The sequence below is a fragment of the Fukomys damarensis genome, unplaced genomic scaffold (assembly GCF_012274545.1).
Source record: "Fukomys damarensis isolate Sample0158 unplaced genomic scaffold, DMR_v1.0_HiC HiC_scaffold_39, whole genome shotgun sequence".
In the NCBI taxonomy this organism is placed as follows: domain Eukaryota; kingdom Metazoa; phylum Chordata; class Mammalia; order Rodentia; family Bathyergidae; genus Fukomys; species Fukomys damarensis.
The window spans coordinates 48011112-48037927 of record NW_022900951.1 but is presented as its reverse complement, the minus strand read 5'-3'; the positions used below and the strand labels follow the sequence as shown (position 1 = coordinate 48037927).

The 26816-nt window shown below is 39.1% G+C and overlaps 2 protein-coding genes across 16 annotated transcripts in view; one reads left to right on the top strand and one right to left on the bottom strand.

Moving 5' to 3' along the window:
* Nucleotides 1-14091, top strand: part of Alas2 (5'-aminolevulinate synthase 2) — a 129952-nt gene extending 115861 nt beyond the window's left edge. For all 15 annotated transcript variants that reach the window (XM_010610101.2, XM_010610102.2, XM_010610100.3 and 12 more), the window contains 7 exons: nucleotides 970-1192; nucleotides 1929-2113; nucleotides 4796-4975; nucleotides 7444-7608; nucleotides 8178-8446; nucleotides 9962-10124; nucleotides 13794-14091. In XM_010610101.2, coding sequence (XP_010608403.1) covers nucleotides 970-1192; nucleotides 1929-2113; nucleotides 4796-4975; nucleotides 7444-7608; nucleotides 8178-8446; nucleotides 9962-10124; nucleotides 13794-13957 — 1349 coding nt within the window. In that variant the 3' untranslated portion in view covers nucleotides 13958-14091. The remainder of the gene's footprint in view (nucleotides 1-969; nucleotides 1193-1928; nucleotides 2114-4795; nucleotides 4976-7443; nucleotides 7609-8177; nucleotides 8447-9961; nucleotides 10125-13793) is intronic.
* A 2686-nt stretch (nucleotides 14092-16777) lies between these two features.
* Nucleotides 16778-26816, bottom strand: part of Apex2 (apurinic/apyrimidinic endodeoxyribonuclease 2) — a 14624-nt gene continuing 4585 nt past the window's right edge. The window contains exon 6 of the mRNA XM_010610093.1: nucleotides 16778-18093. Coding sequence (XP_010608395.1) covers nucleotides 17176-18093 — 918 coding nt within the window. The 3' untranslated portion in view covers nucleotides 16778-17175. The remainder of the gene's footprint in view (nucleotides 18094-26816) is intronic.

Sequence of the window (26816 nt, the reverse complement as noted above, 5' to 3'; positions counted from 1 at the left end):
GCATAATAATTACTAATGTTTCACAAGTGTCTGTGGTGTGGATACAACATTATTCATTTAATTAACCATGTATAATTTAGTTTATTTCTTATTTTATGCATTCCTCCAGTTTAGTGTATTGTTTTTATATACATATAAATATACCCAAATAATATGTATAGTATTACCATTGTCAGTTTTTTTAACCTAATGAATCATTTATTTGCTAGAAAGTCACTGTATAACCTTAATCAGGTTAACAAACCTCCTTAGGCATCAGTTCCCTCATTTGTAAAATAGAGATACTAACAGAACTTTTCACATAGGGTTCTTGTAATACATGAAATAATTTTTTAAGTTCCTGAAAGATGGCCTATGTGTATTAAATATTCATTAAATGTTGGCTATGTTAATAAAAGTATTAGCTATTCTTATTACTATTATTATTATTATTATTATCATAATAGTACTAATACTTCTATTAATATGTGCCAACTGTTAAACTGTTAACTTGGGTGTGCTACATGCTGTTTGTCATCAGATACTCATAATTCTGCAAGGAACACATTATTAGCCCTATTCTGTAGATGTGGACATTAAAACAGAGAGGATTCATGACTGGTTTCAGGCCACACAAGTAGCAAGTATCAGAGGCATGACTAGAAACTAGATATGTTGATAATTCTTCCACTGAGTATGAAGGTTGTAATTCTAGTAAGGATGTTTCCACACTAACCCTGGTAAGGAGAATGAGGCTGTGACAAAGATAGAAAGCCTGAGTAAATGTGTGAATGGATTACTAAGTGAATGAGTAAGCAAAGAATTGATTGAATGAAGTAGTGGAGAATTAATATGATCCAGCAAGTCAGTGACTGAGCAAATAAATGAGTATATGGAAAGAAAATTGGAGAGTCAAAATCAACATGGATAAAATGACTACACAGGAAGATTTCAAATAAATTATTTTCATCCCTATCTCTACTTCTGCAGGAAACCATGCTTTTGATTATGACCAGTTTTTCAGGAACAAGATCTTGGAGAAGAAACAGGACCACACATACCGTGTGTTCAAGACTGTGAACCGCTGGGCTGATGCATACCCTTTTGCCCAACACTTCCCTGAGGCATTTGTAGCCTCCAAGGATGTGTCTGTCTGGTGTAGTAATGACTACCTGGGCATGAGCCGGCACTCTCGGGTCTTGCAGGCCACACAGTGAGTAGTAATGTGGATCATAAGTTGCAGGAGTAAATCTAGAAAACACTGAGGACCAGATTTGGTAGTGGAAACCTTGGTTCTACTGCAACCCTTTTTGTCCAAAGTCTTCCAGCACATCTACGCTTCACATAATAAGTTACTCAACACGCCATGTTTTCTAAACTCTTGGGTGTCTGGTGCTATGGAGGAAAACGATTGGAGACCAAGCAAAGCCCATTCTCCATGAGCTCCTAATTTAACTGCTTTTTTTAAATATTGAGTTTATTGGTACTTTTTAAGTATACAGTACAGTTAGTTACATTTATCTTTGGGATCTTGTACCTTTACATGACAGATCTTGATTCCCATTTTTTCCCATACCCCTGCCCTCCCTTCACCCCCTCCAACCTCCCCTATTTACAAAGACATTGTTTCCATTTCTTCTTTTTCTCATTTTTTCTTGTTCCTTATTTCCTTTGAATATTGTCAGAGACGGTTTGTGACCTCCTTTAGATTTTTCAAATAGCTCAAGCTCAGTCTAGCTTCTCTCTCCATCCCTGAGTCCCTCCAGCCCTAGAAGAAAGGGCATGTCTTATCCTCCTTGCACCCGCTACTTGGTCACATAAGACACACTTCATACAGGACCATTAAGTCAACATTGATCCCAGTCAAGGAAAGGAAACCTACTCAGCTCCTCTGTTCCTGACAAGAATTTTTTCTTTTTCCTGTATTTCTTCTATTTTCTCCTGGCCAGGGAGACTCTGCAGCGTCATGGAGCTGGAGCTGGTGGTACCCGCAACATCTCAGGTACCAGTAAGTTTCATGTGGAGCTTGAGCAGGAGCTAGCTGAACTTCACCAGAAGGATTCAGCTCTGCTTTTCTCCTCCTGTTTCGTGGCCAATGACTCTACACTCTTTACCTTGGCCAAGACCCTTCCAGGTAAGTTTGAGGCCTGAGCTTTGTTCAGTGATGGTATCCTGCAATACAGCATCCAGTCTGTCACCATGGCCCATTCCCTCTATTCTAAGTTCATTTACTTCTATTGTTCTCCCTTTGAACCCACCTTTCATATCTACAACAGTGCATGAGTATATCCCTCTACTTTTTTCTTTTTGCACCTATGCTGAGGACCAATACTGGGAAACATCACCCCATCTCACAGAAGAGTACAAGCATGAATTCATTACCTTCCAACTCCACTGGCCATTTAACATTTATCGGTAGTTTTTTGTTTCTCCAGAAGATGTTCCAAATCATCTTTGCTCTCTAAACCTTTCTGACTACATTCTGATTCACTGTTGCTAAATAATTCCACATCTTACTTCACAATGAAACAGAAGCCTTGAGACAGAATCTCCTTATTTATTGACATTAAACTTACAAACTTATCAATTTTTCATCTACCTTTCCCCATTCTTTTCATTTATAATGAAAGATGCATTTCTCTCTCTGCCAGCAGCCAATTCCTTTATCCACATACTGGATCCTGTGTTCCCACTCTGCAGTCCATAATATCATTACCTTGATGCTTTTTCATCTATCCCTCCATCATATCCTCAACCCAAAATGAAAACAACTCTCAACATCCCCTACATCCATACTGAGCTCATATAATGGTTCAAATAGGGGCCACTAAAAGTCATATTTCTCAGCCCACCCTCTGATACTTTATGCTATCTAACAATTCTGTTTCCTTGGTCAGTTTTTCAAGTCTCTAGAATAGTTTTACTCCAATTCCAACCCTCATCATTCCTTCTCTCTCTCCTCTTCATCAGATTTCCTCACCTTCTACTGCACTGAAAATAGAAGACAGTAGACAGCAATATCCTCAACTCCTAGCCACAAAGTACCTACAAGCTTACAGACATCCCCACCTGTTCTCTCCTTACTCTTTCTTTCCTGTTACAGTGTAGGAGGTGTCATTTTTCTTGTTGACTAATCTTTTCACTGATATTCTGTGCCTCATTCCCTACTACCTCCTCTGGAATCTTGATCTACCAACTCTCTTCCTCTTGCCTATATCTTTAATTATGTTTAAGTCTTTTGCATTTAAAAGGAATATTGCCTTAACTCCCCATCATTCTCTAGCTACTGTCCTGTCTCTCTCTGGTAAACTGCTTGAGAAAAGTCTTTACACTTGCTATTTACTGCCTCTCCTTTTGTGATTCCTCAGCATAGTGTAAATATAACCATTATTTGAAAACTTTTCTGAAGTTATACCCATAACATCCAAATAAATTCAACATCTTTAGGATTTATTTTGTCAATCCCCTCCTTTTCAACCATTGGAATTCAAGTTTGTTCCATTTCTACTGCCACATTCTAGTCTACTCCAAAGTCATATTAACATTTCATCATTGCTCTCTTATAATCTATTCTTCACAGTAGTCAAAAAATGTTTTTCAAATGCAAGCCTGTCTTTGTTGCTTCCCTGGTCAAAATTCTTTAATGGACTCCCATTATCCTTAAGATTAAATATAAACTCCCTATAATGGCTTCTAAAGCTCTCAATAATTTAGCTTCTACTTATTTCTTCAGTCTTATCTTTGGACATCCTCTCCTCTTACTCTTTCATACAGTAATTTGTTCATTTACTTATTCTCTCACTTATAAATCAGTCATTTGTTTATACATCCATTCACTCAAGAAATTTTTACTTAGCATTCATTGTGTACTGGTTACAAAGTATAGAAAAATAAAAGGATTTTGTTTCTGTTCTCAAGAAACTGTAAGTCTGAGCTGAGAGCCCTGGGTTCAAATACCAATATCACAAAAACAAACAAATAAACAAATAAAAACTTCCCAATCTTTCAAATTTTGTCCTCTAAGAAATCACGACTCATTTTCTCAAGTAGAAGTTATTCCTTACTCTTATGAAGGGCTGCAATTTCTTGATGTCTGTGCAAGTAAAGTGATTTAAGAAACAACTCTCTCCATCAACTTCGCACTCCTACCTGCCCTCACAGAAATGCACAGTAAAACGCCTGCTCTCCTCAGGTTCTACATAGAGGCCTTCCTTTCTCTCCCATGTAAAGTGGTGAAATTCCATAATGATTAACTTCCCTTCTTTCTCTGACTTTCCATGATTGTATGATTCCAACACTGAAAGCCTGATAGGATTTCATCCCTATACTTATACCTATAACTATATAGATATATATAGATCGATATCTATATAGATAGATGCTAGACTGATGCTACTTGGAAGGTTGGGTTTTCATATAGGCTGGAAAGATTTCAGCATGAGCCTAAATCTACAAGATTTCTCTGGCAAAAATATCCTTTCCAAGTCTTGATCTTATGTGTTGTGGAGAATGAACCTAGGCTTGTCCTCAAGGAACTCTAAAGTTTCCTGAGAAATTAAATTTTCCTCCACTCCAAAATAGAGGCAAAAGCAGTATTAGAAATGATTTAAAGAAGAAATTAAGTCCAGAATTTCAGGACAAGGAACTTCTTCCAAGGAGGGACGAGATATCACAAAGGTTTCCGCAGGAAGAGAAAGCAAAGTATAGTTTTCAAAGTGAAGAAGAGATTGAATCTCTTTCCCTGTCAGGTTATATCTTGAGGTTGAAGTGGGAGTACTGAGACAGAAGCTTAAGAATTATACATTTAATTCCTCAGGGTGTGAAATTTACTCAGATGCAGGCAACCATGCTTCCATGATCCAAGGTATTCGCAACAGTGGTGCCACCAAGTTTGTCTTCAGGCACAATGACCCTGACCACCTGAAGAAACTTCTAGAGAAGTCCAACCCTAAGATACCCAAAATTGTGGCCTTTGAGACTGTTCACTCCATGGATGGTATGTGTATATATGAGTGCATGTTTACTAGAATTGTCTCATAAAACCCATGATGATGATGGTAACAACTAACATCTTTAAAGTACTTATTGCATGCCAAACTAAATTCTTAGTATTTTACATGTATTAATTCATTTAAGCTTCAGGATTTTATGAGTTAGATGCTAGCACTATTTTTTTAATGAGGAAGCTGAGACATAAACAAGTAGAATAACTTGCATAGGTCACACAACTGGTAAATGCCAAAGGATAGAGACAAATATCTCACTTATCTAACAGTACATAAACTAAATATCAAACTGAAGCTGTGTGTGTGTTTCCACCCTAGGACATATTACACCAATTCCTTCACATGACACTCCTTTCATTAGAAATAATGTCTAAATCAATTACATCAATGTTTCTACAATGGAAAGTTTCACAAACCATTGCCTAGGGTTTTTTTAAAGTTCCAGTATGAAACATTGAAATAAAAACAGGTTTTCAAGTCAGACAGACCTGGGTTCAACCCACCTTTGATATGCACTCTCTGTATGACCTTGGGTAGCTCTAACATACCGAGCCTCAACTTTCCCCAAGGGAAAATAATAACTGGTTGTAAGAATTACTAATAATGGAGGCCATTCAATTAATTATGCTTTAGTAGAAATAAATGACTTTACCCTTCTACCTCTTTTCCTCTTGCAGTTGAAACAATGCCCAAAGCTTTCTATTACTGGCCCTACTGAGCAGAAGCCACATGTTTTAGGAATCCCATTATGGGTTTATTTAAAAAATGAGGTCCTCATTTCATCTTGGTTTGCCTCTTTTGTAATTGAAACAAGAGAGAATTCATAGTATTCCCTGATTTATTTAAGTATCATGTAATGATTGTGCACACAAGCTCTGATACCAAGCTGTCCATGTTCAAATCGCAGCATAATCTCATTAGCTTTGGCAAATTTCTTAATTGCGCTGTACTTCAATTACCTTGTTTATAAAATGGTAGTGATTGACAATAAAAGAGAAGCCAGGCATGGTGGTGCGTGACTATAATCCTAGTACTCTGGGAGGCTGAGGAAGTAGGATCACACGTTTGAGTTCAGTCTGGGCAACTCAACATCTTAGCAAGCTCTTTTCTCGAAATAAAATTAGGGCAGGAGATGTAGCTCAGTGAAAAGGCACTAGGTTCAATACCCAGTGCTGAATAAAAAAAGCTGGGAGACTTAAATGAGTTAATAGATGTAAGTAATTTACTGTCATGTTCCTGTTCATATTTCTACAACCAGGAATAGAGTAAACCCATCACTATTTCTAACCATATTTCTAAGACTGAGATTATTCAAATTCATTATTTCTTTAGTAGAAAATATGACATTTACATTAACAAATGAATGGTCCATTAGTGTTTTTTTTCTATAAAATCTGCCCAAACTATAAATTTGAGGGTTGACTATCTCTCATTGAAAGGATTATTGAACCATTACATGGCCTTCTTTGTCTCAGGCTCTATGTCTTGTGGTTGGCTCTCTTTATGTTATCCTACACATGCTCATATTCTTTATTCCTGGTCTGGAACTCCTGTTTCCACCTGTAGAAATTTCTGTATTTCAACCCCTTCTATCTCAGGAGTTTCTAGAGAGTAGAGAGATGGGGAATGGCAAAATGTGTGGGTCCTTGTAATACGCAGAGTGGCCATTAAGTCTATATATGAGATTCACATTTGAATACCCAACTGTTAGTATAGATGATACTAGAATAAACATGAACAATGCTAAATCTGTATGGAAAATGGAGGAAAACATACTGATTACTCCTAATTCGCTTTCACTGGTAGATTATAACTGAGCCTGAGGGAGAGGTTCCTAAGGGAACTACACTGACAGAGGCAAGAGAGAAACACAGAAAAGATAGAGGCAGAAGCACAGAGAACTCAGAAAGGGACACAATGGCACCGAGAAAGTCTGAAGACAGTCAGACAGAAAGGGCTACGAACTGTGAGGAAAGGAAAAGAGAACTGATGGAGAGAGAGAGAGAGAGAGAGAGAGAGAGAGAGAGAGCGCAAGGAGGGCAGAGTAGTGAGCAAAACAAAGGGAGACATAAAAACAGACATAAAAATAAAGATAGAAATGGACACAGAAAGGAGATAGTGAAAGAAATCTAGAAAGATAGAAACAGGGAGAACTAAAGACGAATAAAAATATTCATAGGGCTGTTGATAGTAACTGACTAAGGCCAAAATGACAGAAACAAGGGGCTATACATCAACAAAATGAAATAAAAATAAATACAGAGAGCCAAGTCTTGATCTCAGGCTTGGGAACACACACACACACACACACACACACACACACACGAAGTGGTTGTTGGAATAGCCTCAAACGAGAGTAGACACCCTCTTCCCTAACACCTTTTTCAAAGCCAAGTAGGTATGGATGGAGTTGGGGAAGGGTTATGATTTCCTACCCCTATATTTTAATTTTGCTTAGGTGCCATCTGTCCCCTTGAGGAGTTGTGTGATGTTGCCCACCATTATGGAGCCCTGACTTTTGTGGATGAAGTCCATGCTGTGGGACTGTATGGGTCTCGGGGTGCTGGGATTGGAGAACGTGATGGAATTATGCACAAGATTGATATTGTCTCTGGAACTCTTGGTGAGTGAATGCTTTGGACCTCCCTCATATTCAATCCAGAGAGGAAGTCTCCCTAACACCTTTTACATCCTTCTCCCCACGGCTTCAGGAGTGAATTTAAGTAGAATTTAGAGCTCCAGAGTACTCTTCTCTTGAATTCCCTCTCTTCAGTCTCATTCCACTGCCAGGTTGTTGAGAAAGTCTGGGGTGGTGTTTGAAAAGACCCATAAGCTGGGCCAAATAGCCAGCCAGGTTCAACTTGAGTAAGTGAGGAACTGTGTTTTCCTCCCCCACACCATCCCTAAGCTTTATTTTAGCTACACTCCTGTCTCTAATCAGCTAAAGGTCCACACCCTGGTCCTTCCTATCTAGTCGTTACATATGGTAGAACTTGAAAGTCCTATCTTAGAGCCACAGAATTAACAACTCTGTCTGCCTTGTCATGAACAAGAAAGAGGAGCAGAGGCCTGGGAAGGAAGTCCTGGAACCCTGGTTTGAGGTGCATCTGCTTGTTTTCCCTGAGGCCTGATCCTATTCCTACAGAGACTAATTAAGGAATCTGTGTATATCTTTCTCTTTTCTGTCTCCAGGCAAAGCCTTTGGCTGTGTAGGCGGCTATATTGCCAGCACTTGTGACTTGGTGGACATGGTGCGCTCCTATGCTGCTGGCTTCATCTTCACCACTTCACTGCCCCCCATGGTGCTTTCTGGGGCTTTAGAATCTGTGCGTGTGCTCAAGGGAGAGGAGGGCCAAGCCCTGAGGCGAGCCCACCAGCGCAACGTCAAGCACATGCGCCAGCTACTAATGGACAGGGGCCTTCCTGTCATCCCCTGCCCCAGCCATATCATTCCTATCCGGGTGAGAACCCCACCCTGCCCACTGCCTTCCCCAGCTATCTCTTTTGAGAACCTTCCCACCCCCAGAAAATCTATACCTACTCTTGTCATAACTGTGTTCCTGTGAACCATCCTCCTTACAGCCAGCTTTACCCCTCTTTTTGAAAAATCATCAGCCATTTTGATCTAACCAACTTCTTTTTGCATTAGCTATTATCTCATGATTGTCAGACTGTTCTGACCAACACAATACTGAGAACTCATGACTTACAATTCAGTGGTATTCAAACTGTTTATCAAGACCATTAGTGGGCCACAAAATCAGTTTAGTGAGTTATGATTAGCATTAAAAATAGAATATGTTGGAGTATGTCACAAAAGGGATATCAATTTGTGAGGGATTTTATACAGGTGTATTTGTGCATGTATGTGTGTATGTCTATATGTACTCATATGGGTATAGTGTAAAACATATTTGTTAATGAGAATTGAGGTCATAAAAGTAAAATTAAAAGCCATAGGACTAGCTTCTATTTTGGATTTCCAACTATGAGTGTTTGTAATGCCTTAAAAAATGAACAGCTCTCAGCATGTATTTGTGTGAATTGGTAAGCCATGTTGTGACAAGAATACCTTTTTGTGACAATTTTGTGCATGAGAATGAAATACAGTCATTTCATGGTATTCACAGAGGATTGGCTCCAGCACCACCCCCATCCTTACCAAAATTTGTGACTGCTCAAGTATTTGCATATAACCTACCCAATCCTCCCGTATACTAAATCATTCCTATTTACTTATAGTACATAATACAGTATAAGTGCTATAGGAATAGTTGCTTTACTGTATCGCTTAAGAATTAACTAGAAAATTCTGTGTGTGCTCATTACACATAGTGTTTTGTTTTGTTTTGAAGCAGAGTCTTCCTATGTAACTCAGGCTGGTGTTGAACTCACACTGTATAGCCCAGGCTGGCCTCAAACTTGTAGCAGTCCTCTTGCCTCAACTTCTCAAATGCTGGAATTACAAGCATGTGCCACTATGCCTGGCTATATACAGTTATTAAAAGTTATTTCTGATCTGAGGTTGGTTGAATACTTGGAGGAAAGAGTCAATCTGAGTCTGCAACAGGACCAACAGACACAGAGAGCTGACTATAGTCACTGTTTCTAAGGCTAATCCAAAGTTCCCTTGAAAGACTGCTTTTTAAAAATTAATCCATCAACACTATCCTAGAGATAGCTTGGTAAGCTTCTCTCCTCAACCAGAACCATTCCAAATTTACCAAAGTGCTTGCTTTGCAAATACCTTCAAGACAAGGCCTCTGGTGCTACCCACATCTCTCCTTCAAACCTGATTACTAGGTCTCAGATCCTCCTTCACAAAAATTCTGAAGCTGCCGTTAAGTAACCCCCACATAAAAATCCTTTGCCCCCAAAATCAGTGGTGTTCATTGATCTGGGTCCCTCTGCTTAATAGAGCTAGTGGTGGTATGCCCTGGTTAGAAGATAATAAAAGGTTTTTATTTTGAGCCCAGGTGGGTAATGCAGAACTCAACAGCAAGATCTGTGATCTCCTGCTCTCCAAGCATGGTATCTATGTGCAGGCCATCAACTATCCAACTGTTCCCCGTGGTGAGGAGCTTCTACGTCTGGCACCCTCTCCCCACCACAGCCCTCAGATGATGGAAGATTTTATTGGTGAGTCCTCAACTTTACCACCCCTCATCCATAGATGAAGAAGTCAAGAGGATATTTTCCATTCAGATCAGAAATTATTTCTGGAACATCTCTTATGTGCCAGGCCCTATAGTGCTGTCACAACTGAATGAGAAATAGCCCATAGGCTCACAGGGCTCTAATTTAATTGGGGAGACCACAGGTGGCAAACACACATAATATCAAGGGATGATCAAAGCTTAACAAAGACAGTACATAGATGAGCTATGGTGAAAGAAAAGAGGAGCAAGAGGATAGGCATAACTCAGCTTGGGGTACCAAGGCAGGGATCCTAGTGAAGGTGACATCTGAACTGAGTCTTGTATGGTCAATGGAATAGGACTAAGAGAAGAAAGAAGGCATTGAAGACATATTCCTAGCAGAGGAAAGAGCATGAGGAAAGGCAAGGATGGATATAAGAAGCAACTTGAGTTATATCGAGAACAATAAGCCAATATTTCTGGCATGCAAGGTAGTAGGAGTAGAAAGAGTCAATCTGAGTCCACAAGGCAATGCAAGACTGGGACTAGATTGAGAGGCTTGTAGAGCCTCATTCCATTTCTACAGGATGAGAGACACACAGGCAGTCAATAGTTTGGAAGAGGAGACAGACTATAGTGCTGGTCCAATGTAATGAGTTCAATATGACTGTTCTATGGGCTGGAAGGAGAGAGCTCACTCAGGGCTGGAGAGGGTGGGAAGAATGAAATTAGAAAGGCTCAGTGGGTGAGGAAATCCTTGTGTTCCACTTGAAGTACATGTAGATATGGTACAAGGATATTCTAGAATAAGGGAATTTCAAGGAGCAATAGCTGAGATAGGACAGCAGAGAAATGCACTAACAATAGTTATTCTGTCTGTCTGAAGTATAGGCAGTATAAGAGTTTGAGGAACACAAAATAGGTAGGTGCCATCCATTCACCCAAAACTATTAGATAATGCTTGTTAGCATTTTTCGGCACTTACAAGTGTGAAGAAGCACTGTTCTAAACACTTTATGTGTGTTAACTCGTTTAACATTTGCAACAGTCTTAGGAGGTAGAGATGCTGTTATCATTTCCATTTTTGTCTTTGTGAAAATTGAGGTCCAGGTACTAGACTGGGACTAGGGGGCCTATTCCTATCTCCATAGTCATAACCATTCAGTCTTCTGGCTCTCTGATCTGATGAACTAGAATTTTGGACACTATTTTTTCAATCGGTATAGGCTTCAATTACAGAGCTCTGGATGTTCTTAGGTATCTGAGTATTCACTGAGGCTGGGCTTTTGCAGAAAAGATATTATGAGAGGGATCTATCATGACTGTACCAGTCCCTCAATCCCATACCCAACAGACCCTGAAATCCTGAAAATTTCTACAATTTTTCTCAAATCTGTTTTTTCTCCACTGACATTTCAATTCATGTCAACGTGATTTTTTCCTAGTTTCTCAGCTTCTCTCAAGTTCCTCTCCAATCCTTTCTCTACACAAATACTGAGAGATTCTTTAAAAAGAAAACTTGACAGTATTGCTTCCTTTAAACCTCTTCAGATTTCTCTATTGTCTAGACACCAGAGGAGTGATCTCCAAAATGAGGTACACAAGGTAATACGTAGGGTGATGGGAAAAGAGTATTAGAATGTTTATTTTTAATCTTAAAAATAGGAAATTAAGCTTCCTTGATATTGTTTTAGAATACAGGCTGGCAATGATACCTGCATAAAATATGTAAACATACAAAGATTTAAAGTATATGCTAAACCATTTGGACTGAGTAGGTTTAGTCCAAAATTTGTAGACCCCTGATCTATACAAGAGTTGAGTCTCAATTGAATGGTATACAATGTCTTCCACATGGTGATGATTGCACCCACTCCTCTCCACAATATGTACTGTATTCTCCAGCTACACCAAATGATTTCTAGTTTACTCATTTTGCTGATTTATTGCCTCTGGGCCCTTCTGGATGATGCTCTCTTCTTACTGAAATGTTCTTCATCACCCATTCTTTTGGCTTACTTCCCTTCATCTTCTAGTCTTAATTCAAGCATCCTCCATTCTTTCAACAAATATTTATGGTACTTACTGTAGATATTAGTCTAGGTGCTGAGAACACAGTAGTAAACAAATTAGACACAAAATTTCTACCTTTCTGGAGCTTATATTCTATTGGATGGAGATAGTCAAACATTTTTTAAATAAGCAAATTAAATGACCAGCTATTTCTTAGTGTTATAGGAAAAAATAAAGTAGAATGGGGGATAGAAAGTTCTAGGAGCAGGGGTTAGTTTGGAGAATGAATGTCGTATTAGAGTGGTAAGAGGAGAGGGCATTGAGTTGATATTTGAGCAGATTTGAAGGAAATGATGGAATTATCTGGACAGATAGCTAAGAGAAGGGCATCCTAGGCAGAAAGAACAGCTTAAAGTAGGGAACACCCTAACACCAGAATTCCTTTTGTATTTGAAGAACAAGATGAGTATGGGTGGAGTAGTGTTAGCAAGTGGAAGAATAATTGAGCAGAGAGAGCAATACACGATCAGATTGTATAGGGCATTGTAGGCCATTGGAAGGATTTTGGATTTTATTCCCAGACTCTTTGGAAATATCTGAGCAGAGAACTGAAATATCTGACTCAAAATTTAAAAATTCTTCAAGTTCTATGTTGAGAATATACTGAAAAGGATAAAGTGTGAAGAGATAGTCCCAGGAGAAGGTGATAGTGAGATGATTCCAGCGAGAGATCATAATGGCATAGACTGCATGACAGCAAGGGAGGTGATAAGTGGTTAGATTTTAAAGATGGTTTTTGCTGATAGAATATGGAGTAAGAGAAAAGGGGGAAAACAAACAATGGCTCTAAAATTTTTGGCCTGAACAACTCTGGGATTGCCATAAACTGAGATGAGAAAGGCTAAAAGTAGAGTAGGTATGGTGGCGGTCAAATATGAGTAGCTCAGCTGGGATCATGTTAAGTTAGTTATACCCCTTAGATATCAGTTCAGATGCAGAAAGGCCACTGGACATACAAGTCTGGAAATAGAGTTCTGGACCAGAAATGAAAATTTAAGAATCATCAGCATATACTGTAGAAAGCCAAGAGACTAGACGAGATCATCAAGGGCATGAACATAGAAAAAAGTCTAAGGGCAGAACCTTGGCATGCACAAGCTACTTCTTACAGCTGGGTCAGGTTCTCTCCTCTGAGTTCCTGTACCCAAGAATGACTACTCTACACACACTGCTCCAGGCTTCCTAGTCATAACTCTGATGACATTGTGTGGTTAGTGTTAGTCTAATCATCCCACGAAGGTTGAAGTTTCCAAGCAGATTGTTTCACTTTTCATGCCACATGTGCCTGTACTTATGAAATGGTCTGGACCAGGATAGTATGAATTTAGATTGTGGCAGAGTGCTTCCCAAACCTCTATACATCCTAGTGCTAGGTGGGCACCTGCTCCACTGAGCTACATCCCCAGTCTTATACATCCTAGTGCTCATAGACAGTAATATTCACGGCTCATACTGGAGCAAATAAAGCTACTGATGTCCTTGAGGCACCTCAAAGGTCTAAGGGGATCAATATCTTGGCATATTTGTACAGTGACACAGGGATTTTGAAGACCAAATCTAACCAATTCTTTCCTTCCCCTCTCCCTACCACTTTCAGATAAGTTGCTGGCAGTCTGGACTGAGGTGGGGCTGCCCCTCCAGGATGTGTCTGTGGCTGCCTGCAATTTCTGTCACCGTCCTGTGCACTTTGAGCTCATGAGTGAGTGGGAACGCTCCTACTTTGGGAATATGGGACCCCAATATGTTACCACCTATGCCTGAGAAGCCAGCTGCCTCAGATGCTTGTCCCACCTGCACTTCACTTGGGGCTGGGCCTCCTCCTGTCCTCTGCTTTGTTGTGTGCCTCTAGCTGATTTGAATCTAAAAATAAAGAGCAAATTGCAGCATTTGTCACCCTTTATTGGACAGAAAACAAGTACACTATACTGGACTTCCTCAGTCAAGTGCCAGGACCATGAAAAGAACCACAGATCACTTATTGGTCTGACTACCTCATCTTACCATCAGGGGAATCCAGATCCAGAAAGAGGGAAAAATTGGACAAAAACTATACAATAAGTAGCACAAAGAGCCAAAAAATTTGGTGGATTTGAAATTACTTTTCAACAAAATTCCAGGGCTCACTTTTGTTTTTTATTACTACTTGTTCACAGCACGATTATATTTATCATGGGGAGCTGGTATACATACAAAACACCTTTGTTTTGGTCCCTTACCTCTCCCATCCCTCCCTGCTCCATTTGTTGGTCCCCTCCCCACTTGAAAAAGATCTATTTCCTATTATCTACTTTTTGTTTTTTATTTATAAATTTTGGGTTTCTCATTGAAATCATGCAACATTTAAGCTTGTGTGTTTGATTTCATTTATGGAATAATACTATTTCATTGCATATACATTTTCTTTATCCATTCATTGATAGGCACTTGGTCCATTTCCAAGACTTAGCTACTATAAATTGCGCTGCTTATAAACATAGGTATGTATATGTCACTATAATATAATGGGGCGATACCTTGAAGAGGAAGAGATGAGTCAGACTTTCTGGTTTTGGTTTTATAAAGACTGTCCATACTGATTTCCATAGTATTTGTGCCCATTTATATTCCTACCAAGTGTAGAATTTTCTTCCCCAGAGCATTGTCAACATTTGTTATTTAATTTCTTGACAATAGCCATTCTTTTTGAAGATGAACCTCAGTATTGTTTTAATTTGCATTTTTCTAATGTCTAGGGATGTTGAAAAATCTTTCATGTATTTATTGCTATTTGCACTTCTTTTGAGAAATACCTATTCAATTACCCATTTTTGTTGTCTTTTATTGGGGGAGGTTCTAAGTGAGTTCTTTATATATTCTAGATGTTAGTCCTCTGACCAAGAATAGTTGGCAAAATTTTTTCCCATTCTGTAGGTTGTCTCTTACTCTGTTGGTTTTCTTTGCTGTGCAGAAGCTTTTTAATCTGATATGATCCCATCTGTTAATTCTTGGTACTATTTCTTGTGCCATTGGGGTTTTCAGAAAGTTCTTACCTGTGTCTATCTTTGAGTTGTACCTATTTTATCTTCCAACAGTTTGTCTAACATTTAGATCTCTGATCCATTTTTATTTTGCTACATGGTGAGATATATGGGTTTAGACTCATTCTTCTGCACAGATACCCTATTCTCTCAGCATCGTTTATTAAAGAGGCTATTTTTCCTCACCCCCTTTTCAAAGATCAAATAGTTCAATGTGCCTAGGGCTGTTACTGCTTTCTCTATTCTATTCCATTGATCTCTGTTTTTGTGCCAGTACCATGCTGTTTTTAATCACTGTAGCTTTGTAATGTAACTTCAGATCTGGCATTGTGATGCCTCCTGCCTTGCTTTTGTTACCCAGGACTGCTTTTGCTATTCTGGGTCTCTTCTGGTTTTATATGAATTTAGGATTACTGTTGGCATTTTCACTGAGATACTTTTAAATTTATGTATATTTTGGAAGTATAGCCATTTTGACTACATTGGTTCTATCTATCTAGGAACATCTTTCCATTTCTGATATCTTCTCCAATCTCTTTTTAGAGTGATGTAATTTTCAATGTAGAGGTCTTTCACTTCCTTGGTTAGGTTCATTCCTAAGTATTTAATTTTTCTTGATGCTGTTTTGAATGCTTCCTAATTTCACTGTTAGCAAGTTATTAGTGTACAGGAACATTATTGATTTTTGTATGTTCATTTGTACTCTGCTACATTGTTGAATATGGTTATTAATTTTAGGTACCTTTTGTTGGAATACTTTGGGTCTTTTATTTAGAGGACCATGTCATCTGCAAGTAATGATTCTGACTTCTTTCCTATATGCGTCCCTCTTCTTTCTTGTCCAGTTGCTGTAATGTTTTGAGGTCTATATTGAACAAGAGTGAAGACAGTGGGCATCTTTGTCTAGTTCGTTTTTAGTGGGAATTGGAAACCTGCGTCCCAAATAGTCTCTAATGCCAGATGAGAGACTCCCAACCAAACTGCCTAGAAGGAAGGAATGGTTCCTCCATACTGAGGTTATTTTCCAGAAGTGGGTCTGGATGTCAACTGTTTTCTCTTTCTCTCTCATAGTATCTTGTAGTACTTACCAGTCTCATTTCTAAGGTGAAAAAAGAAGCTTAGTTATAGCAAGCAACATGTTCAAGGAAATCTCAAAAAGGAAAAGTACCTGCTGAGGGGACAATCTTGTCTGAAATTTGTGGTATCTCAAGCCCTGCTTTGCAACTCTTGAGGGCTCAGTGACTATTCCTTTCCATTATGTAACCCATATAAGACAGCTGGGGGACAGGACACACTAGCTGGGAAGCTATTGTTTAGGCCATACAGTCCACCATGCTTTTTACCACACCACACCACACCACACCACACCTGCCACTCTTACCGATCCAAGCTCAGCAGTTCAGGGACCCTCTACAACCCAGCTGTTTATAATAATCATCACTCTTCTCTCCCTAGGTGATGTATCATTAGGGATGCAGGTACCAGCAAATCATGTATTGAGATAGCTTGTGACTCTGTAACTATATGGAACATATCCAAAATGTCCATTCAATGTGATTCTCTGTAACAAAGATACTTTATTTATGAATATTTCCCAATAAGGACAGATGGGGTTTAAAATGTCAACTGCTTAGAACACCTGGTTCCCATGTACTTCTGACAGGAAGGTGTAAAGTGGGGTAGGAGGACTGGGTTACAGCATTGAGGTACAAGAAGCTCATTAACAGGGAAGTTAAGTAAGAAGAAAGAGAAAGAGGGGCCTCAGAGGAGGACAAAAAGTTGCACCAGGTAAAATGGGAGCCTTTTATGAGACAGAAAAGCAAGAAAAAGAAAGAAGAGGAGGATGAAGAAAGGAGGAAAGGAGGCCATGGGAGAGAAGGCAGCATTAGCAACTTAGAAGGGAGCTGGCATCAGATCCTGTACAAGGGTGACCATGCCAGATATTACTAGGCTTCAGTTGGTTCAGCTGGGCCTAGTCCACTGGAAGAAATTGCAGCGGGAGGAGGGGTCACTGGGAGAACCTTGAGGCCTGGCACACATGTAGAAGCGGCGGCCCAGGTTGGGTCCTGGCTTCTTCACAGTACGCATCACACATGGCTCCCTGTGGCCTCTACAGAGGGGCATTGGCAAAGGCCCTGCCAGCACAGACCTCCAGAATGAGGTCAGTACCTCCTTCTCCTCTTTAGCCCCTGAAGCCTTTATGTCCCCTTCAACCACTTTGGCTATTTCCTCTTCTTCTGGAGTCTTTATGGTCATGAGGGTACCCACCAGAGGCAGGGTAGGCAGCTTCAAGTCAGAAGAAGTTTGGAGATGGCTGGAAGAGGGCCGGAAGTAGCTTGTCATGTTTTTCTGGCCTCTTTTGGTGCTAGCTGGACTTGGCCGAGTCCTGGCTGAGCGAACACAGAATTTGTTTTGTTGTTTCTGTACCTGAGTTTGATTGCTGAGTTGCAAAGCTGACTGCTTCAATACAGGTTTGTGTTCAAAGGGAACTAGGAAACGCAGAATCTTGAGCTGAGTACCTGCAAACTCAGGAAAGAAGCGAGTACAGAGGGGTGGGCAGTGTTTTGCAGGCACAGAAGACACATTCAAAACGGCACCCACAGGGCAATGGTCAGAGCCCATAATTTCAGGGAGCAGGAAAGAGGCCTGGAAGGTGTCCATAACCAGAGTCCTGTCCCCTAGCACATAGTCAAGCCGGGAGCCATAGTTGAGATGGCGGGCACCACTGATCACTGACCAACAGGTAAAGGCCCCTTCTTGCTGTGGTTGAAAATAACGGTAGGAATCAATGAAGGGCCCCATGTGGGACCCATCCTGGCACTCTAGGTTATTAAGCAAGCCATCCATCCACTTGCGCCCTGGGTCCTCTTCAAAGCATTCCTGGGAAAATGAAATGAGGGTTAAGAGAAAGTTATAATTAAATGCCTAGAAAATGGAAGACTATCTGCTTCATTTTACAAAGAGGAAAATTTGGTTTCCCCAAAAGAGTACTACTGCTCAAGGTCACATAAGCCATAACTGGCACAGCTAGAATTTGATTTCTAACTTTACTGATTTAGAAACCTATTCTTATGATTCTCCTATACCACACTGTTCTTACCTTGCATTGGTCTATATAAGTGCCATATTGTGAAGGTCAATAGTTGCTTAATCAAAGCAATTTCCAGAATTATTTTTCAAAAGAATGGAAAACAGGAGAAGTATCTGTCTCTAAGGAGTAGTAGGGTAGGAATAGAAGTTTGGAAAAACATTGCCTTTTTCTTTAAAACCTCTGGTACAATTTGTTTTATCACGTGTCAAAACTCTCACTAACCACCTCCTCTGATCAAGGGCTTCAGATATACATGTCTGAATACTTCCTTTGGTTCAGATTCCTGATCTATCCATCCATCTGTCCAACCTACCTACCAGCTACTCATTCAATCCAACAAATATTTTACACCAGACATGCTAGGGACAAAACAGATATAGTCCTGGGAAGAAGGAGGCTTCCTTCTGAGAACTGACTTGAAACCAAGATGTGAAGGCCAAGAAAAGGTAACCTAGGTAAATGGTAGGTAGCTTCAAACTATGAGAACAGCTTCTATGATAGACCTGTATAAGGAAGGGTACATTGCACTTAAAAGACCTGAGGAGAGACCAGACTGGACCTATTGGATACAACTGTCATACTCCACGCAAGCAAGAGATGATGGCTACCTGGTCCACAGTGGTACCAAAGAAGACAGAAAAATGAAACTGAGAGATGATTTGAAGGTAGAACTAATGGTACTCAGTAACAAATGCAGCATGAGGGCTTGAGAGGAGGAATGGGATATAATAAAAAAAAGAAATATGAGAAGGGAGGTAATAAAGGATAAGAAAAGAGTATGATTCTCAGGCTTTCTGTTGGAGTAACCAAGAGGATAATGGTGTCATTTCGATATATGAGATTAGAACAGCTGGACCAGTAGGAACCAGACATGTTCTCCTATTTTTAAAAGACTATGTTTGTCATTTGAGATGATACGATAGTACTCTTTTCCTGGAAGGAGGAATAAAGGAACTGTACCAGAGATATCTAGGCTAGCTCTGAACTGAGGGGGCATAAAGATATACAATATTGCAAGAAGCCGAAAGAATTAAGTGAATTACTGATGAAGAACGAGGAAAGGAAGGGCTTGCACTTTGTAGTGCTTACTACCTTCCTACCATACCACTATCACCTTCTGTCATTATTTCAGTTCTGCTCACCTTCCCAGCTGGATGCCATATCTATTTATGTGGCTCTCCTACAAACTAATTGTGGAATCTTCCCATGGCCCCCTTTCTGAGCCAAATCCACGGTTGTATTGGACTGTGACAGAATTGATCACCATTGTGATATTATGATACACATTTTTAGATTTTCATCCATAGTTCCAGCCTTGGTCATCCCTGCTCATCCAAGAAAGTCTACAAACTAGAGTTTTTCTTCCCCAAGCTGGGACACAGAAACTAGTCTTCCCTAGCTTTTAGCTAGACATTAAGAAACTCTCTAACCTACCTTTGCCTGATAGATCATAAGGCCCTCATTCCAGAGGGGTGCTGCCTGCTGCCTGAATCAGGAGGAATACCAAAGAATCTGAAGAGACAGGCCTTGCTGGGTTTCCTCACCTAGTCTTCCAGCAATCATGCCTATGTACTGAAGTTTGTATAAAAACTCAAAAGGACAGGGTTCAGAGAACTTTTGAACAGCGGAACATATGGAGGCTCATCATTTGCTGAGAGGGTAGCACACTCCAACTCTGCAGAAACAGAATTTCGGCATTCTGGCCTCTTCCAGACCTCACTCTATGTATCTCTCTTCATCTGCCAACTTATTTGTAGTCTTTAAAATATCCTTCATAAATAACCAGGAAATCTAACTATAGTGTTTGCCTAAGTTCTCTAAGCTGCTCTAGCTAATCAAAACCTGAGGAGGGGGTCATGGGAACCTCAATTTATAACTAACTGGTTAGTCAGAAGTTCCTAAGGCCCAGACTTGTGAATGGATCTGAAAATGAGGTGGCAGTCTTGGGGATGAGACCTCAAAAATGTAGGATCTGACACTATCTCTGGGTAACAATATTAGAACTGAACTGGATTGGAGAACACCCAGCTAGTGTCTGCTGTGGCAGAAATGCTTACCTGCTGGTAGGGACAAATCCTACACCTTTTGGGGCTACAGAAGTCTTTTGTTTTGACTGCTGTGGCATGAGAGCAGAGGAAAAACAGGTGGTTTGTTAATTCAACAGGGAAATCTTCCACATGAGATGGGTCAAAATGAGAAGTACAGTGGACCTTCAAATTACGACCAGCCCGACATATGAACAACTTGGATTAATTAGGTTAATGGAAGATTCTTCCGTCTCTTGTTATCTATAGTGTGTACCCAGGTAAACATCCAGATCTCAGCTGTATTGACTTAGAAACAACTTGAGTTACAACCAGTCCTGGAGTTTGTAAGTCAAGGGTCTACTGTAGTTTATATAGTCTAGGGTGGTAGTTCTCAATCCTGGTTGCAAAATAAAGTAACTTGGGGACTTTTAAAACAAACCACTACCCTGGCCCTACAACCATGAGATTCTGATGATTATTCCTACAGTGCCAATTAATATGCAATCAAGAATTAAAAACAACTGACAGAGAAGGAAATAAAGAGATTCATGAAAGAAAAACGACAAAAGGGACAGGATGGTAGCCAGTTTGAGGCACAGTGAAAAAAAATGCAGCATGAAAACAAGTTTTGCAATGGGCAGAGGAGACATCTGTCTGCAGAGGATGGCATACGCAAGGGTACTGAAAATGGAAATGAAGATGGGACACAGACCAGAAAACACCTCAAAGTTCTAGTCCCAAATATTTCTTTGCATCACAGGGATAAAAGGGTAACGTTGAAGTTTCACGAGCAGAAAACAGTATACTAGGGAAATAACCATGGCAATGTGGACTCAAGGTCCTCAGAATTTGGTTCCCAGCAGACTCTCCAGCCCTACTTTCTGCCACTCATCTTCATTCCCATGAGTCTCTAAAAGGAATGGGACTTGCAGTTCCCTATGCACACTAGGCAACTTCCCAACTTGAAACCTTTACCCATGCTGTAACATTTAACTCCCCCTACCCCAAAGCTCTGTTTTGCTGATCTTTCAAGATTCAGCCATTGTCATCGGCCTGCACATCAGTCCAGGCTTGCAAGCAATCCTATCACTGGGCTTCTTTAGCCTTCTGGGCTGACATCTCTGCCTGAACCCAAAGAACATCACTCTGCAATTCTCTGGCCATGTGTCTATAGCCCACACTGAGAGCTCCAAGGGCCAACAACTGGATCTGACTCTTAACTGAGTTTCCAGCACATAGCTCAGGGCCAAGCCAAAAGTAGAGTCAGCAACATCTGCCAAATGAAAGATCAATCCTCAATACATTTAAAATAGTATTTCAATAGGGTTCTATCAAATAAAAAATCTACATAGGAAAGAAAACAATTCAGAGTGAAGAGCTAACCTTTAGAATGGGAAAATATTTGCCATATCTAGAACATATAGGGAACTCAAAAAACTCAACAGCAAACAAATAAAACAAATAATCTGACTCAAAAATGGGTAAGTGATCTGAATAGATATTTCTCAAAAGACATACATATGGCCAAAAAATATGTGAAAAAATGAACAAAATCACTAATTACCATGGAAATGTGAATCAAAGCCACAATGAGAGGTCATCTCATTCCAGTTAGAATGGCTATTACCAAAAAGACAAAAAATAGCAAATACTGGCAAAGATACACAGAAAGGAGAATTCTCAAATAAGTGTCGGTGGAAATATACATTAGTATGCCATTTTGGCAAATGGTATGGAGTTTCCTCCAAAAGTTTAGACTCATTTCTAGGTATTTATCGAAAGGAAATGAAATCAATGTATCAAAGAGACATCTGTATTCCCATTACCATTGTAACATTATTCATAATAGCCAAGATACAGAAACAGCTGGACAAATTAAAGAAAATATGGAGAGTATCATGGCAGGCTACAGGCAGCAACCCTCATAAGAGATTCATTCACCACAGGTACATCTAAGTCCATAGATACTTAGATACAGGTGATGAACAAAAGCCAACCATGGGAAGGCAACTTGAAGGAGAAGGCCATCAGATGAAATCCAGCAACAGAAGTGTTTAGAATAAGGAGGACTGTTTCTTGATTTTGATGCTGCTTATAGCCCAGGTCCAATGAACAATAAATACACCATCTTGAGAAAAGTTCAAATTCCTCTGAGGGTAGATGGCCAGTGTAGCAGACGCAAATAGAGAGTGTAGGAGACTGAGACAGGCAAACTGGGAAGAGCAAATAGTAGAGCCTGTGGCAGAAACTCATCCAGGAACCTGAGGTTGCTACCTGTCAGTGGGAGGAACACTGATGACCAAGGAGCATACTGAGAACACCAGAGGTTCCTGAGCATGGCGCCCTTTGTATGTTTTTGTTCTGTGAAGTTCTGTATGTTTTTTCTTCTTTTTTATTTAATCTTTTTGAGTAGCAGGCCTATATATGTATGTAAGTACGGTTATAGCTATATGTATCAATTTTCTACTACTGCATATAAAACATTTCATGTAGGTATGTCACATATACCCACTTCAAAGGTTGTTTCTTGGTGTTATTTAACCTTTCTTGACTATTAGTTCAACAGCTGGATACACTTTGCCTCTCCTCTCTTACCTCCTAGTTACCATCTCATCTTTTCCTTATCTTTCCCATTATACCTTCTATCTATTGGTTCCTCTCCCTTATTATTTTTATTTTTTCTCTCTTTAATACATTAAGAATAATCGAAATACTATTGTATCTCGGGGCTGGGGATTTAGCTCAGCGGTTCGGTGGCCTGCCTTGCAAGCGCAAGGACGCGAGTTCAATCCCTGGTATCAAAAAAATTAAAAATTAAAAAAAAATACTATTGTATCTTAATATCTTACACTAGGTTGACCCTCAACAAAGGTTATTTCATGTAGTTTATAAAATTATTAGGTCATTAACTGGACTCAATCTCCATATATCCTTTTTCATTACCTACTTAAAGTTTTTCCCCCAGTTTTTTCTTTACCTCCCCTCTCACACTCTCACAAGTCTCACCACCCTCATCTTTTCTTCTATATAAAAACTTAATTTTGCTTTTTTTCTATTTTAGAGTATAGGTGAGGGGCATGTGTTTATGAGCAACTGTACACTGAATATGATTTTTATTCATTTAATGTCTTCCACTGACTTATCAGGTTCTGCCTCAACAAAAGCTGTTGCTTAGATTTTTTGACATAGGGCTTCTGCTAGTTTATACATTGGATACAATCTCCATAAAGGTCTCCTTCTATTTTTCTCAATTTTTCTTTTTTGTTTATTTTTTAAATTCATTTTTCTTTTATTCTTCTATGTCCCAGCCCTTTCTCTACCATTACTAATTTTTTGTGTTCCTGGTTATTGAAAGAGTAGAAAACTTGTTAAATAACTTCTAAATCATCTATTGATTTATGATTGGTTCTTTGAATATTCATATTAACATTAGTTGTCCTTTCCTTGAATCTCAGGGGTAGGGACCATTCTTTGTGCATTCAATAAGCTGAGCACATGACTATGCACTGAATCACATCCAAAGCCAAAGTCACATCACAAAGAAAAGTCCATTACTAAATAGACTTTTAGCATAGTAGAAGAGCTTTGTAGCCCAAGTGATCTACAACACAAGAAAACAAGGCAATAAAATACCTCAAAAATCTCATAAATCCCCAAAAGCTATTTGATAGGCACTGAATCGAGGAAATTTCAGGGAAAGAACTCAGAAACCACATATTTTAAATGTTTGAAGAGATCAAAGAAGCAAATAACTTTATGAAAAAATTACTAAAATGTTCAATAAGCTCAAAGCTCAATGATACAGAAAGCTCATAAAGGATTTAATTAATGGGATGTTCAATAAGCTTAAAGAAGCTGCAAACCGTTGACTGAATTAAAGAAGACTATGGAAAATACGAATGACTAGTACAAAGAATTTGAGATTATAAAAAGGAATCAAGCATAAATCCTAGAAGTGGAAAAAAAATGAAAGTTAGAAATAATTAATGAGTACAAAATATCATGACTTGAGGACAAGAAGATCACTTTCTCAGCAATGTAAATAAAAGGTATAAAATTTTATTCACTGAAATCATAGCAGAAAAGTTCACAAATATAGAATGAAGTGAATATCCAGAAATGAGGCATTTTGAACCCCAAATAGACACAAAGAAAAAAGAACTGTACGAGGACACAACACAGTCAAACTCCAAAGAAATGAGAAACAAAGAGAGACTACTAAAAGTCAATAAAGGAAAATGTCAAGTTACTTATAAGGCAAGCCTATGAGAAAAACTTACAAGGCAAGCCTATAGATTTCCCCACAAAACTCTCAAAGGCCAGGAGAGCTTGGAGTAAATTTTTTCAATGCCTAAAAGAAAACTACTGCCAATCCACATTAATAATACTGCAAATTTATCTTTCAAAATTAATGGAGAGCTGGGCATGGTGGTGCATGCCTGTATCCCAGCACTTTGGAGGCTAAGGCAGGAAAACCGCCATGAGTTCAAGGCCAGCCTGGGCTACATGAGTTCAAGGCAAGCCTGAACTACTTAGCAAGACCCTGTCTCAACCCACCCCTCCAAATAATGCATAAATAAAAATCATGACAAAAAGAACCTAAAGAAACTCATGACTTCTAAATCAGAATTGCAGAAAACATCAAGGGAATTCTACACACAAACAGTAAAGCTAACATTACCATAGATTCCAAAGTAAACAAGTAATCTAACTGGGCGAGCACTTAAACAAAATGAAAATAGAAAAAAAATCAGCACTGTAAAAAAAATGTCATAACAAGAGTCAGTAAATACCTATTAGCAATAATACTCAATGTAAATGGTTTTAACTCCCCAATCAAAAGACACAAACTGGAAGACTGGATCAAAAACCAAAGCCAACTTGTTGCCTCTCCAAAGTATACTTTATCCACAAATAAGCAAATGGTGAAAGTGAAAGGATGGAAAATGATACTACATGCTACAGGGGCCTAAAAGCAAGCAGGAGAGGCTATCCTATTTTCAGACAAAATGAACTTCAAGTCAAAACTGATCAGAAAAGGCAAAGAATGCCACTACATACTGCTAAAGGAAATAATTCAACAGGAAGAGATAACAATTATAAATATATATGCACCAATTGTTGGTGTACTCAATTTCATGAAACAAAAACTACTTGACATAACGGACAGATATCACCAAAACAATCACTCTCACAAATAGGTCAAACAAAAACTTAACAATACCACTGAACCAATGGACTTAAATTTCTACAGTGTTTCTTCCAATAATAACAGAATACACGTTCTTCTCAGTAATCCTGCTATCAAAAGGACACTACAGGCCAATATCTTTAAGGAACATAGATGCAAAACTCTTCAACAAGATACTTGTAAAAATAATGCAACAAATCACCAAAAAAGATCATACAGTATGACCATGTCAATTTTATCTATGGGATGCAAGGATGGTACAAATCAATAAATGCAATATACTACATAAACAGAAGGATAAAAATGCCACGAATATCTCAATAGATGCACAAAAAGCTTTTGATATCATCCAATATCCTCTCATGATAAAAAATAAAATCCTGACAAAAATAGGTATAGAAGGACCTTATAGATAAAAGCCATTTATGACAATGCACAACCAACATCATACTAAATGGGAAACAACTGAAAACATTCCTTCTAAAATCAGGAAAGAAACAAGGGTATCCACTCTCATCCTCCTGTTCAATATAATACCCAAAAGTTTAGCCACAGCAGTCAAGCAACATAAAGAAATAAAAGGAATATGAATAGTAAAGGAAGAATTCAAACTATCTTTATCTGCAGATGATATGATCCTTCATACAGAAAAACCAAAAAAAAAAAAAATCCACCAGAAGACTTTTCGAGCTGATAAACAAATTCAGCAAAGTGGCAAGAAACAAAACCAACATACAAAAACCAACAGCATTCTAGCATACTATTAATGAACCTACCAAGAAAGAAATCAGGAAGGTCCAGGGATTTAGCTCAGTGGTGCCGCTGCCTGCCTTGCAAGCATAAGGACCTGAGTTCAATCCCTAAAAAAAAAAAAAAAAAAAAAAAAAAAAAGAAAGAAATCAGAAATCAGGAAAACAACACCTTTCACAGTAGTCTAAAAAAATTAAATGCCTCGAAATCAACCTAGGCAAATTAAAAGCTCTCTATGATAAAAAACTATAGTATTCTTGCATGGTGGTGCATGCCTGTAATCCCAGCACTCAGGAGGCTGAGGCAGGAGGACTGCTATGAGTTCGAGACCAGCCTGGACTACATAGTGAGTTCCAGGTCAGTCTCAACTACATAGTGAGACCCTGTCTCAAACCACCCCCCAAAAAACGATTGTATTAAGAAAGATAGAAGATGACATTAGAAAGTGAATTGACCTCCACTGATTGTGGATAGGCAGAACCAACATTAACAAAATAATCCTATTACCAAAAATCATTGATACATTTATATATATGATATATAC